This window comes from Eurosta solidaginis, chromosome 2 (assembly GCF_040869045.1).
Source record: "Eurosta solidaginis isolate ZX-2024a chromosome 2, ASM4086904v1, whole genome shotgun sequence".
Taxonomy (NCBI): domain Eukaryota; kingdom Metazoa; phylum Arthropoda; class Insecta; order Diptera; family Tephritidae; genus Eurosta; species Eurosta solidaginis.
Genome location: NC_090320.1, coordinates 32,982,634 through 32,997,888, shown reverse-complemented (window position 1 = coordinate 32,997,888; position 15,255 = coordinate 32,982,634). Strand labels below are relative to the sequence as shown.

At 38.9% G+C, this 15,255-nt stretch overlaps 1 protein-coding gene across 13 annotated transcripts in view; it reads right to left on the bottom strand.

Annotated features, from left to right (window-relative positions):
* Positions 1-15,255, bottom strand: part of LUBEL (Linear Ubiquitin E3 ligase) — a 36,616-nt gene that overhangs the window by 14,480 nt on the left and 6,881 nt on the right. For 11 of the 13 annotated variants that reach the window (XM_067764866.1, XM_067764855.1, XM_067764856.1 and 8 more), the window contains exons 3-12: positions 11,975-12,046; positions 11,695-11,899; positions 11,498-11,634; positions 8,736-8,867; positions 7,871-8,224; positions 7,126-7,431; positions 5,344-5,647; positions 3,987-5,276; positions 3,338-3,573; positions 3,179-3,271 (exon numbers count right to left, since the gene is read on the bottom strand). In XM_067764866.1, coding sequence (XP_067620967.1) covers positions 3,179-3,271; positions 3,338-3,573; positions 3,987-5,276; positions 5,344-5,647; positions 7,126-7,431; positions 7,871-8,224; positions 8,736-8,867; positions 11,498-11,634; positions 11,695-11,899; positions 11,975-12,028 — 3,111 coding nt within the window. In that variant the 5' untranslated portion in view covers positions 12,029-12,046. Of the gene's footprint in view, positions 1-3,178; positions 3,272-3,337; positions 3,574-3,986; positions 5,277-5,343; positions 5,648-7,125; positions 7,432-7,870; positions 8,225-8,735; positions 8,868-11,497; positions 11,635-11,694; positions 11,900-11,970; positions 12,047-15,255 lie in introns of all 13 variants that reach the window. The other 2 variants (XM_067764864.1, XM_067764863.1) reach the window with 2 other exon arrangements.

Below are 15,255 nucleotides of genomic sequence, written 5' to 3'. Positions count from 1 at the left end.
GCTTTTCGAATATAAATATAAAAAAATTTTTTATAAAAATTTTACTAAAAATTTTTTTTGTTAATTTTTTTCAAAGAGGGGCATTTTTCATATTTTTATTTTTATTTTTAAATGAAAGCTTGATATTTTTCCTTTAAAATGATACCTATTTTACTTTCGCACGCGAAAATTTCTTTAATACAATAATTTTTAAAATGTCTTTAAAATCAGTTCTTGAGGATAAAGATATAGAAAAATCTTCAAGAATTGATTTTAAAGACATTTTAAAAATTATTGTATTAAAGAAATTTTCGCGTGCCAAAATAAATAAAAAAATAAAAAAATAAATATAAGGCGCGATAACCTCCGAAGAGATCTAAGGCCGAGCTTCTCTTCCAATTTGCGTCGTGCTCATCTTGATTTTCCCTACAAATTGGCCGGACGGGACCTACATGATTTTATACCGACTCCGAACGGCATCTGCAAGGCAGATGAGTTTTCACTGAGAGCTTTTCATGGCAGAAATACACCCGGAGCGCTTGCCAAACACTACCGAGGGGCGACCCCGCTTAGAAAAATTTTTCTTCTAATTGAAAAACCTTATTTCTAAAATTTTTGATGTTGCTTTGCCCGGGGTTTGAACCCAGGGCATCCGGTGTGGTAGGCGGAGCACGCTACCATCACACCACGGTGGCCGCCAATAAATAGGTATCATTTTAAAGGGAAAATATCAAGCTTTTATTTAAAAATAAAAAAATTTTTTTTTATATTTATATTCGAAAAGAATGGAAAAAATACTTTAGAAACCGTTTTATTCATTTCTTCTTAGAGAGTCAATTACACGACTTATGATTTATAGAAAAAAGGCTTCCACAAAAAAAATTGAGAATTCAGACGCTTATATCTCCGTAACGATCCAAAATTTAGGAGCGAACTTAAGTGAAATTAACACTACTATATAGCACAGAAATTTCACCAAATTTCATTCAAATCGAAGCGATGAAGCTTTCTAAGTGGAACGGTTGATATACTTTACCCCACATGTAGATGGTCAAAAGTGCGAAACAAATGAAGCCTGGTATCGCTCCACTTAAAGTAGATATTCAGAAGAGAGTCCGATTCTTTAAGAACTTAGAGCTTGAACTTTCGAAAACTTCCCATGAAGCATCAAGTTCTGTTAGTATATTTCTATACTGATAGTATATGCAAAAAAGTGGGTGTAGTGTAGTGAGTCTAAGCGCAATTAGTCTCAGTACACGAAGATTTTGATACCAATATGGAAACTGTAAACTGACTTAGTGAGACTGGAGTGAAATATCTGTGACGGCTTTACTCAGAGCTGATGGATTTCCCGCGCATATAGATACCTGGGAATTTAGGTAAAAAATATCCAGACCGTGCAGAGAATTTCGGTGGGAGCTCTTTAAGATACCTGCTGACCATATTTCTAGAGAATGATTTCCTCTTTTAAGTTGAGGGTTCGAATTGAAGAATTATCTAAAAATTGTCGTACACTCATCGATCATGGCTAGGAATTTTTCCAGTATTTTAAAAGTTTTTTTAGTCGGAGAGCTCTATATTAAGCAAATAGTGGAAATAGTGCTTTCAGTGCTAGTCCGTTACTAAATATTTTTGTCTCTTTATATCCAGAAATATGAAGATCGCCTCAACACACTCCCAAAACATTCCGCGATCAATTTAGCTTTACTACAACAACAACAACCAGAATGTCTACTGGCTTGAAAGTTGTGAATATTACTTAAATGAAAGTTCGTTCGTTCGTGCGTTCGTTTTGAATGCAGCATGTTTGTACTAAACTCAGAAGCGTCTCGGTAGGTTTGTGGTCTTCTTAATTTTCGCTCCGAAGCGACGCTGGTATTTTCCTAGAGAGAGCAGAAATGCAATGCGTGCATACATGTCAACGCATCAATTAAACATGCAATCATCTGCTGGAACCTGAGCTACCTCCTGGGAGTGTTGAAGATATTACAGTTATTGCTTGAATAAAATCAGTGAAATGGGAAATTAACTCTTTCTGAAAAGGGACGTGAGCTTGCTACAGATAGATACAAATCAGATTTAGTTTTTGTGGCAGGTCAAACTCATACCTTCCAGTTTTGGACTGTGTTATTCTTAATGAACGTTCCTCATATGGATTATTATTGTTTCCTCTTCACTTGTGCTAAGTGCCCTCGACTCATCTGACTCAACATTTATTTTAGGAATGCCTTCATATAAGTAAGCTGAAAATTAATGTCTCGTTTCGGTTTTATCTGCAGCCTTCCGCTTAACAACAGCTGCTGTGTACAAGTCTGAGAGGCGTAATCATCAAAATTGAATAACGATTGAGCTGCGCTGGTAATCTGAAAACCCTCATACTAAGTAACACCATAAGATGTACCAGAAAATATTCAAAACGAGAGCATGATTCATATGGCTACCATAGAAGTGTAGGATCCTCATTAATTCTAACCATGAGCACATATAGCTGTGTTTAAGTCTTGAGTTTCTCTCTTTACGACTTTGAAACTGCGCTCTCTATGAATGACATCACATTATCATAGTACCATACAAGAAATCCGACGTGTGTGTTTGAATCCCTCTAGCTTAAGGATTGCTTATTATGCTCTCTCGCTTTGTGATTGTTGTATGGTAGATGGGCAGATCCTAAACTTATCTCCACCATATCACCGGCATCTTTGTGCTAAAAATTTTGTTTATTTCTTACAACTTTAAACTGAGTATATCTATTTCAAATTCTCCTCATTTTTCTTCATACTAAAACGATCTCCAAAATTTCTGGGTCATAAATTGAACTTAAGTCCAAGGTAAGAGGACGTATTTCTTGTAGAAGCTAGATCGTTCAGGTAGAAAATTGCCGTGAAATCTGTGAGGATGCGACTTCCGCTCGCGAAATATATTATGTACACAAAATCACTCTAAGGTTTCTCAAATTGAGCAAAATTCAAAGGCCATTTTCGGAAGTCGACGGTCGTCCTGATCATATACGCTGAACGTATTTTCAGTCCAGCATGTCTGAACTCTTTTTACTTGAAAATAAAGGCTAAGGAGCCACAAGGGGGCTTAGTCTCAAAGACTTTTTCAGTTGCATACTCTCTTGTATTGATTTAAGAGTTCGTGGTGCATTTTCTCTCAACGTCTTAATCTTGTAAACCCAATTTTCTCTACTTATACAAACCTGTAAATTATCGTTATACAGAACACCACTTGTTGCTGCCAACGGCTCCGTTAAAATTGATTCTGGTTGCTTAAGCGGCACTGTATCGTAGGTCTAAATAAAAATCAAAATAACAATTTTATAATCATACAAAGAGCAAGAGCTCATTAGGCGGCCTACTTGAGTAGAAATACTCTGCGGAGGCGGTGAAGTGCCTGTTTCCTTAACATTACGCTCTATCACTTGTGGCTCACGCAATTTGGGCGACACCTTTACTTCTCTCAACGGTGAAGTACCACAACTCGTAGAAACTTTAGCTTTTGTACCTCTCTTTGTTTGCTCAGCTTTACGCATAACCTCATTGGCAGTAGTTTGTATATTATCATCCAAAGCCGCCCAAACATCTTCCACAGATTCTGCAAGATTTGTAGTAATTTAGTTAAAGAAGTTCGGAAAGTGGTAGACTGGGAGAGGGATGTGCGAGAATGAGTGTTTTGGGGACGTTGAAAGTTATGTGGAATAGCGAGGAAATGCGAGAGGTGTTTGTCAAAGCTTAGTTGGAAGAAAACACACGTTTTTGGTTGGAACAATAATCGTCAGCAGCAAGAAAATATATTTATTTTCAATATATAATTTTTTTTATAAAAAAATTAGTATGTATTACAAAAATTAAACAAAAAAAAAAAAAAAAAATGCTCAAAAATAATACCGATTTTCTGTTATTGTGTTATAGGAAATATTTGTGAGTTAACGGGAGCTCTGGTATGTTTGTATGAGTGTATTCAATTGATTTTCGTTCCTTCCAAAAACGTGATTTTCTTGCTCCTACCTTTCTTCTTTGCATCGCTCTCGGTTGTGGATGTAGTGATCTTTAGCTTGGACATGCCATTCGTTAAATTGCTGATGATGTTCTGTGTCATACCAGTTTTACGCTTAGGTATAGCAGATGCTGTTGTTGTTGTACTATTACCTTTGTCTATTGACTTCTCTTTAGTTTTGTCTTTCGATTTGTCTTTCGTTCGGTCTGCGCTTTGAGTTTGTTTCTCCTTGCTTGTCGGTGTTCTTTCAGGGCTTACAGAAGGTTTTGAGCTCGTCTTTGTGGGTGTCGGTGCGACGACTTGAGTTGTGACCGGCTTACGTGCTGCTCCACTGCGTGTCTTACAACAAATCAAACAAATTTTTACATTCGGTTCGTTGACATAAGTGCAGAACTCGCATTCCCATTCGTGATCTGGCGTTGATGGTGGCGGACCTAAATCATCCTCGTCAACCTCGCCTAGATCTTGTGTCTGCACATTGGTGCTTTCTTCCGCGACTGGTTTTACAGCAGCTGCATTTTCTTCTTCTTCTTCTTCTGCTTCGCTCTCAGTCTCTTCACTTCCACCCTCCTCGGATTCTGTTACTTCTGCTTCATTTTCGTTTTTAACAAATTCGTTTTTTGCCACTACCTGTTTAAAGGTTGCTGCATTCTCTGTCCCTTTCATTTCCTTTGCGCCACTGGTTTTTGTAAGCATCCGACTGCCGCCTGCTTGCACTTCGGTCGAAACTTTTATGGGTTTCTGACGTCCCGCCTCTCCCACACCATCTCTCGAACTGCTACGTTTTTTGCTCTTTTCCAATTTCTCTTGTATTTTTGCCTGCACCAGCGCTCGCGTACCCGACGACTCTGAATCCAAATCAGAATAAATGCGTGTATTGGCTTTGCGTGTGTTTACGAATCCTGGCTCATTTTGCCGATTAGTATTGTTCGTATGATTCATTGGCGTTCGTCGACTCGGCAACCACTCACTTTGTACAGATTTTGCTACCGAACCGCGTCGATCACACATCTTAGAGTGTGTCTGTCCCTGCTGATTTGTTTCACCCACATCATCTAGCAACTGTGATGCACTCGATATGCGTCGTTGACGTGCACGCATCGTATTTGTCATATTCAAACGATTCGAAATAATTGAGCGTCGGTCATCTTGATCGGAATCTTCATCATCGGTTAGCTCATCATCAATATAGCTGGTTGTGCGTTGTTTTCTGCGTACTTGCATAGATTTGCGTGACATTGCGGGTGAAACAGCGCGCGATGTGGCGCGTGAACGCGTCGGTGGTGGCATGCCCATGACACCTGTAAGATTAAGATTACGAAAGTGATAAGCTATAGATTTTAGTTGAGAAACGTTTTTTACATCTACCTGGACTCATTATCGGCATTCCTGTATTATACGCATAAGGATACATGCCAGCCATCATGCCTGTTTGATTCATGAAAACGGAAGGTGGTGCCATCATACCACCAGCGCCGTGATTATGTGGCATCATATAGCCAGCTCCAACATTGAGTGATAAATTCGAGCGATTGAGCTGATGTTGTGACGTGAATTGTCCACCCCACTCTGCGGTAGGACCATTAACGGGCATGTGATGTGTATGCTGATGCCAAGCGTTTCCTTGTGGACTGGCGCATGTCGCGCAGTTTAGATGCGCCATGGATTGGGCCTGCGGCGAAGAAAGAAGACATTAGCTTACGAAATTTAATTTGTATAATACCGGTTAGATAAAGCCCAAGCGCCTCGGAAGCACTACTGATCCTAGGATGGTGAGCGAGCAACAAACGTTGTCAACAGCGGAGAGCTCACAGCTACGCAGACACAGATGTAACCTAGCATCCTCTAAATTGTCCTATTCAAGATGTATTAAAGAGCCCGTTTGTAGCATGCCGGAGTTTATCTGGCCCATAATAAGTTGAAGCGCAACTTCTGTCTTGATATCAACTACCTCTCGTTGACCTAATGGGGGTCAAAATCTTATTACTTTGCTACTATGCACTAAACAGAACACTTCAACAATCTTTAAATCAATCTTCTTCTTTCTGTAACCCTATTCCTGCATGCAAACCGTATTTCTATACCCGAATCCTATTTGTACATACAAACTCCGTTTTCTGTACCTAAATATAGTTTGCAGCTTCTAGCGGGTCAGTATTGTATCAAACAGATTTTTTCTGTATCCAAACCCGTCTCTCTTTATCCGAAGCCCGTTTTCCTTACCGAAAAACCATTATTTGTAGCAATACAACTGTTTCTGTATCCAAAACCATGCCGAAGCCTCGCTTTCTGAACTCAAAGTCCAATTTTTGTATTCAAATCCAGTTTTCTCTGTTCAACCAATTTTTATCTATTCAAACCAGTTTTCCCTATTTAAACCCAGTTGTATCTTTCAAAGCCAATTTTTTTTACAAAAACTATCTTTTCTCCAACAAAACCCAATTTTCTCTATCCAAATCCAATTTTCGCTATCCAAACCAATTTTTTTCCATCCAACTTTCTCTATTCAAACCCAGTCGTCTGTATACAAACATATTTTTTCTATCTAAACCCAGTTTTCTCTATTCAAACCAGTTTTCTCTATCTAAACCCAGTTTTCCCTATCTTAACCCAGTTTTCTCTATACAAACACAGTTTAGTCTATTTAAACCAAGTTTCCTCAATCGAAAAACGGATTTCTCTATGCAAAGCAAATTTTGCCTATCCAAAGATAGTTTTCTCTGTCCAAAGCCAGTTTTTCTATCCAAACCCAGTTTTCTCTATTCAAAGCTAGTTTCCGCTACCAAACCGAGATTTCTGTTGCAGAACCCTGCTTTATGCATTCAAGAATAATCGCCAATTTTTTTTATTCAAATGCAGAATCAGAATCCAATTTACTCTACAGTTTTCTGAACTATAATCGAGTGTTCTGTTTCAAACCAAATTTTCTTTGCTCAAATTTAGTTTCTAAGGCATAATCAATCTGAGATTGCTAGAACGCGATCAGAGGCATTCTTGAGGCAAATTTGTAAGAACACCGTGAGGAGAGGTGGAAAACATTTGTCTTCGACAGCTCAGGGTTTGATGGCATTAATAAGAGATAAGATCTCTGGCGATAAATTTTAAACTATAACTAACCTAACTTAGACTTAATCCTTAATTCCTACTCACCTGCTGCATTGGATTATTCATCCAACCTCTTTGCGGCTCCGCTGTACGTCGATTCATATGATTCAAATTGAATATGGATGTACTCATGCCACGCATATTACCCATTTGACCATTGGCACGTTGTTGCTGTTGTTGGTGCTGTTGCATGGCGGACGTATTATGCATCTGCCGTTGGTTAAACAAATTGTGAAAATGTGTATCATCGGTGAGGTCAAAATGGGATGAATTGATCCCGGACGACATACTGCCTGAGCGAAAATGTGATGGCGACGGTGAAATGTTTGACCATTGATCGAATGAGAGGTTCTGTGATTTGTTGGAGTTTGACAAGGTGGTGGTGACACATTTGGAACATATTTATGTATGTAGGTACAAAACAAAAACAAAGAAAATAATATTAGGATGTGGTGCGTACGTCACGAACATGTGGACGACAAGAGATGAGACCACACGAGGTATCAATGAGCATTGCGTTGTTATAATACAAGTATGTATATATGTAGGTACCAAGATCTGTGCTAACAAGGTTGAGCGCGGCGATGCTGCATTTTCTCGCACTCTCTCTTTCTCTCTCTATCAGTATTACCTACGAATGGTAGCAGCGTTAACTAAAATTTGTATCACCTGGTGATGTCACTTGCTGAGAACTGCAGTTTTCATCATTGCTTGTAACACAAACTTCTTAGAATAGCTCTTGGTTGTGTTTGAACATTTTGAAACAACTTTTCTGTGAGTTCATATTTACCTGATCGGTTATCGAACCGCTACGATCTGTATTGCCTCGTTGGCTCTCTTCCTTGTGCTGTCGATAGCGTTGTTGTAACAAAGCCATTTTGTCCAGTGTAGCGCTCGCTTTACTCTTGATCTTCTCCAATGTTACTGAAGGTGGTCGTTGTATGCTATCAAAAACGGATCTCGGCGTTACCGAGCGTGACGATGTAGCCTCACTTGTAGGTGTTTTCGGTGTTTCCGGTAGTGGGCGATTCGTTATATTAAGACTCAAACCACTTTTTAGTGAATTCACGCGATCTTGCCAAGATGAGCTTTTCATGGATGGCGTCGGTGAGGATGGTATTGGCAGCATATTTCCATTGTTGACCTGATAGGAATTGAAGTGGCAAATTTTGGCAAAATACACTTAAAAAAATTTAGTGCAGTATTTGAAATGTGAACTTAATTTCAAAATTTAGCATTTAAAGAGCGGAATAAAGGAACTAAGAAATAATTTGAGTTTGGATTTTAAAATTTTTAAATCACTTTTTATTGAAATAAAAATTTCTAAAGCATTTTTACGAAAAAAATTTGACAATTGTGTTAGTTCTTAGTAATATCAAAGCTCAAGAAATGTAAGAATAAATCTAAATAAATATACAAACTAGTAAATATTTTGGTAATGCTTGGAAACGTGCTGCAGTAAGTTAAAGGCAGTTATCTCAAACTTTGTTTGGGAAGTCTTATGTTTTTGAACTTATTTTTTTAGCTCACTTTGTGTGGAAGCTTCTCTGAGATTTAAGTATACATTATTTTCTGAATTATTTTTAATTTTTTTTTATATGAGGCGATAGGCTTGTTGGCACCATTATCGCTTAAGAAATCGTGCAGTGGCGTACCTGTTCCTTGCGCTGTAGCAGTGGTGTGCAAAATCCGCGTCCCTTACGTCTCGGTGGTGCCACTGGTGGTGTGGGTCCATTTTGTCCGGGTAATATTTTTGGCGGTAATGGTGGGCGTGATGGTTCAATGGCCTGAGAAGAAAAAAATTTATAAAATTAAATGGAGAAAAGATTTAGAGCTTTAAAACCAAAATATTCTGAATCATTGTGGAAAGGTTTGTAATAGCTGGCACTTTGTCTGATACTATTTCGATTGGGCTCGAATTTTAAACAGCACTATAAGTTCATACCGTAATTGTTTCTATGGCTGCAATAACACTCCGATGTTCATGTAAGTCGACATCGTTGGAAAATATATTAAATCAGATTCAAGAACCATTTAGAATCAGCCCAATATACTTTTTCTTCCAGCAAACTTCCAATTATTTCAGCAAAAACTTAAAGTTTCTAACTACCTGTAAGCAATTATTCCATTATAAAACATCTAAGAGTGCATATATCAGCCCTTCTTTCCCTCTTAGTACAAATTCGCTAAATAAAATTCTACTGCCCCTTCTCGTGCACCACAGCCCCTAATAGAGTGGCTTGGTTTTATCTCTGAGGTATTTTCAAAAGCAAAATGAGTTCTTTTTCGAATTATATAAGCAAAAAAGTAAGACTCGTAACTACTGGAGACCAATGTTTCCACTATAAACCTCTTGGAGATTACATACTTTTAAGAATAGCTTTTTCTTCTTATGGTAAGTTCGCTAATTCAACTTTTACTGTCTCTGCTCGAGCACCAAATTTTGGCTTTTGGTAACTTGTAGACTTCTACTGTGCCTGATCGGGCACCACTTTTGGCTTTTGGTAACTTGTAGACTTCTACTGTACCTGCTCGGGCACCACTTTTGGCGTTTGGCAACTTGTAGACATCTACTGTTCCTGCTCGGATACCGCTGTTGACTTTTGGTAACTTGTAGACTTCTACTGTCCCTGCTCGGGCACCACTTTTGGTTTTTGGTAACTTGCAGTGCAAAATCTCACCCCTAAATGTATTGAGTCACCATTCATTGAAACACTTAAGGTGGAATCCTGCGTAATCATCGAAGTCATCGTGTTTAATGCTGAATTTTACTGCGTGAGGCAAGGGTACTGCTGTTGTTGTTGCTGAGTATCACCCAGTCTAGCCAATATTACAGCGTAGAAAACGTGATGTTTCAATGAGATGAGAGCACATTAATTTTCATTATTTGATTTTGATGGATTTTCATTACAAAGGTAATTCATATCGTGTCGTAATTCTTCTTATGTCGGAAATGCATTTGGTATGTCGAAATTTATTCCAGCATCCTGATTGATGCTTAGATAGAGGAATGCGAAAATCAACTAGCGTAATTCGTTTTTTTTTTGATGAGTAGCGATAAAGGAATAAGTGATGTGTACATAGAACAAGAGCTGACGATGAGATCAACTGACTTCTAGTAAAGGGCTCATCAGCGTAATTTCAGATCAAACCGCATAGTTATGCATTTTATTTGGTCATCTTTTGGCCCTAGGCTAAAGTCCCTTATCCGTCTGGGTAACGTTTTGGCTTCAACAGGTTGTCTTTTGGGGTCTCACTTTACTAAATATCATACCAAAGAGGATAAATATAATAAGAGCCGTCACTCGTTATTTTTTAGGCATTTACTCGATGTAAACTGTGAGGTAGTCGCTACTTTTTTTTTTGGGCGAGATGTTTATAAATGTCTTCTATACATTTTCATGGGGCATTTGTGTTTATTTTTCCGACTGTATTTAATTAATTATTTAATTCTCTTTCCAAAAAACACGTTTGCATAAAGTGACAACACCGCATGGATAAATGGAAGGCAATTCAAAAATGTCCCTCATAAAACAAAAGTAGACAAGTAGACTACCTCAATAACGAGTGACGGCTCTTATTATATTTATCCTCTTTGATCATACTCTTCACAGACGCGCCTTGAATAATTTATTTGCCAGCAACGACACCTGGTCTCTTTCGCCAGGCTATTACCATTAACATTTACATCTACCCCAAAAGCATACGGTGCGTTTTGTTTTTTCCCCTACGCGTTTCGTTGATTTTTTTTCTTATTCAAAGAGCATGCTTTTATTTTGAAAAAATGTTCTGAGCTGCCTGGACCGTAAGTACGTCACATTCGTCCATAGTATTACCAGAAGATCGCTCAGCGACCAAAGTGAAAATCACCATTGAAAACCAGGACCTATCTTAATAAAAGCATTCCGTCGCTTGGCAAATTATAAAAGCTTCCTAGTATATATCCCACTTATTGCGGAGTCTTGTAAGATATGACCACAAAAAGTGCTCACTAGTTTCCTTCGCAACACCACACTTCCTATACCTAAAGGATGATTTGCTATATCAACGTTAAAGTTGACGCGGCTGCTGGTTCTCCCATTATGTTCACTACTTTTGTCATGGCGAATACTTCCGCCTGAAATACGCCACAGTGATTATGCAGCTTGTGGAATCTGCTTGCTTCCAGTTCAGTATGAGCGAGCGGTTTTCTTGCTAATAGTAAATATTAATTAATATCTCTCACAGTGGAGTGAGTTCGAAAATCTCGAGTACAAAGGAACGGATCAAGGAGTAGTGTGAATAAGTATAATTTTGTCGGACTGAAAAAAAATTGTTTTTTTAGGCATCAATTTATTTTACAGCACATCTCGTGCCTATAAGGCATTCTTTGGATAAGAAACTGCCCTTCCAAAAAGCATCCTACTTCCAAACTTACCTTTCGCATATGCGCCTTACGCTTGGGATGCTTGTGAAACATATCATCGCATGATGCACAAAAAATTTGTTGTGCGCACTCCTCGCAAGTGACCCAGGGATTGTGAGAGCCGCAAAGTGTGCATTTTAGTTTCGAGTCTGTAGAAGAATTTTATATTCAAATTAATTTCCAAAAACAATGTAAAATAAAAACCCTACCAGGTGAGCTTGGTGTTTTCGATCTGCTGCCCGATTTAAGTACTTCATTCGAATATTGTTGGCCACAGAATTCGATGACTTCATAATCAGGTTCGGGTGGATTTATCGATTTCGGTGGCAGAGTTGGTGCTTTAAAGCCGCTATCTGGCGTTGAGGGCGAAGGTGGTGGTGGTGGTTTTGGACCAACGCGATCGTTGGTTTCTGTCTAAAAGTTGAAAAAGAAAAAAAAAGTTTATCAACATTTCAAAACTTCTTTGATATTTTCTTTATATGTACCTACCACCCATTTTGGCATAGTTTTCGTAAAACGATTTGTATTTGTATGCGTCGCCATATTTTTTTGTCAAGACGTCTGAAAATAGATTTGAAATAGGTTTATGAGTTCAAATAACACACAGTCACACGCATTCATGTAAATATTTTGTAAAAATGCATTAGGGAATAATTGTAGCATAAAATTTTGTTTATTTATGTGTATACTCTGTAGCGTACTTCATAGTCGCGACTATATACCAAATTTTGATCATCCATTTCAATGTGGTTTGTGTTTGGGTAATTTCGTTGTTTTAACACATATTTGAAGAAATTCTTGGAAATATATTGCCCCTGCCTTAGGGGGTTAGATTGGTAAAATGGCTGCAGCCATATGCGCCCTACGTTTGGGAAGCTTGCAACAGGTCGCCCAAGCATTTACAGTCGAAATACAATCAGTCGAAGACATGTGTACGATAAGCAAGCGCAGCGTGCAAAGTATTGAAAATCTTGTGCAGGTCTTGCGATCTTTGGTTTTTTTTTTTTGTTTTTTATTGACCGTTGGGGTAGCGCAATACCCTCAAGTGGCCCAATGAAACCAGGCTAATCCTGATCATATGTCTGCACCTCGTGGGACCGCCGTTAGGCATAACGTCACGGGGGGAAGGGCGATTTAGTCGCTATTACTTTGTATGTGCATTTCTCTGCGCTCCCTTTCAGCATGCATCAATTTCGTCATAACTCCATCTTGCTCACAGCAGTCCAACAATCTATTTGTCCGCATATGTGGGGTACCAAATTACTAACGGAAGGCTCCTCTCCAAAAACTGTGTGTACAGAGAGTCTTTCGCCGTGAAAACGAGGACAGTGAAACATTACATGTTCTGCGCATTCCAATTCGGAGGGCAGTGTGGACAGAAAGGATTCTCCTCTATCCCACACTTATGTAGATATTCCTTGAAACCACCGTGCCCGCTCAATATCTGTGTGAGGTGCTAATTTAGTTCGCCGTGTTTTTGACGGTATAGTTCCGATATATTCCGAATTAGCATGAAGGTCCAGCGCCCTTTTCTCGATTATTCCCACCGTTCTTGCCGCCTAACTATTGTTCGTGACCTTGCGCTTTTCTTAGCATCTTCAGATGGTCGGCTAATTCCAATGCCATACAGATCGGCCATTTCACTTGAGAGAAGATCTACTGGGATTTTCCTGGATAAAATATGAATCGCGTCGTAGAAGACCGTGCGATAAGCGCATGCTATTCGTATATCAGTAATACGGTAGGCTGCTAATATATCTTTTTGGTGGACCATTTTAGGTCCGTGCCATACTGGTGCTGCATTAGGGAATAATATTATCGAGCTGGTTACGTTGGATAACAGCTGACCGGTAGCTTCGCCTGGGCCACCGATGTTGGGCATTATTCGCGTTAGGGCTCCACTAACTCTAGAAACTTTCTCCCCCACTTAAAAATTAGTTTTGAGGCAATGTTTACACCTAGCTAATTCAAGAAAGTCCATGAATTTATTTGATAATCTTCAATGGTTAGGACTAACTCATCCACAGTCCCCTTTGAGCTCTCCAAAACTTTTTCTGTCTTATTGCTAGCCATCTCCTACACCATGATCATAAGGCATTCCTTTATTCTTCCCACGGCATCATGACATAATGCTTGGAGAATATCTTGTGATCTTAGACTAACAAAGTTATTGCTATCGCTAAAAAGAGATAATGATAGGCTCATAGAAGGTATTCTGACTGGCCAGTGTCTTTCGGCTTCACATTCTTTTAAGTAAGGCATCTTTAGTGATAAAAGGGTAAATGAGTAGGGTAGCAGGAGGATATGATCGTGCACGCTCTGCGCTCGTATCCTGCGGTCGCTAGACCAGGATTCCAGCTGTAAGAAGTTACACAGCTATCAGATTTAGAAACTGCAAGTAAGATAGCTTCTGGCAAGCTTTTTTGTACTTGGGAAGAGGACCGAGTTATTTTGTAACATAGGTCCGGGTTTTTGATAAGGTTTTTCAGTTTGATCACTTAAAAAACTTTCGGTAACAATTTAGACACTTCAGTCTATATGAAGTCGACACGTACAGGCCAGTTCAATCTGATCTAATTTGTTCATAAATTCCAAATTATTCAAAAACTACTAGATGATCTTCTAAACATGCAATTGGAGCTTTCTTCACTATTTGCACTGTTGATTTGCTTAATAGGTATGCTTTAGAGGTGTTCATAAGAAGGAGACATGAGGACTGATTACCAATGTAGCTCGTAAGGAGTAATTTATGTTTGTAAATGTGCGGTAGAGGGGAGGGTGGTGGTTTCTAGCCACACTTGAACCCCCAGTTCGCTGGCACGAAGTAGGTGGATGCTAAACGGAAAAGCTTCTGTTGCGAAAGCCTGACCAAAAATTTTAAAGCTGGTATAACGGGGAACAGGTTAGCGCTAGGAGCGTGCACCATTTCTGCTCAGTTGGACGTTGCATTCTTAATTGCTGTCATGCATCCATTCTCTTATCGTTGTGAAAAAGCTAAATAAATTGTTTATCAGTCGACTACTAACATTCCATACCGGTTTTGGTGGGAGAAGGGTATATGCAATGCCAGTAAACAATCCAATCAAACTCTTCCCCTTTTGTATAACTACGATATAGTCATGGCGGCAACGTGCGCTGCGTACCACAATGAGGGTTCTCTGTTCAACTTCCGGGCAAAGTAGCATAAAAAATTCAGAAGAGGTTTTTTTCTAATCGGGATTGTTCCTCGGAAAGTGATTTGACAAACACTCCGAGTTTATTTCTGCCGTGGAAAAGCTTCCCAGTGAAAATTTATATGCTTGCAGATGATGTTCGGAGTTGACATAAAACATGTCGGTACCGTCCTGCCAATTTTTGGGAAAAATAAATATTGTAACGAATTTAGTGAAAATTACGCTTATTTGCAACCTTCTATTAACGGTCGTATCGCTAAACTGTTGAATAAATAACTCCAATATTCAATAATGAAAAATGGTCTTTAGTAGACTACTTTGAAAATACTTATCAAAAACACTCATACTTCGCAACTGATAGCGTGCTTAAATCAAACTGATTGGTCATGCCTCAGCTGGTGCTGCCTTTATACTTTTCGGTTTCCTTATTCACATACTTCTAGGCGTTTCTTCTTCTAGAATTTACTACTTAGTTACCAGCTATAAACTTCAGATGCACGTTTATAGCCATATGCGCGTGTATATTTGAGTAATACTTTCACCGATGATTGCATACTTTTGTTAGTATCTCATATATATGCAGCCGAAAACTCCTCG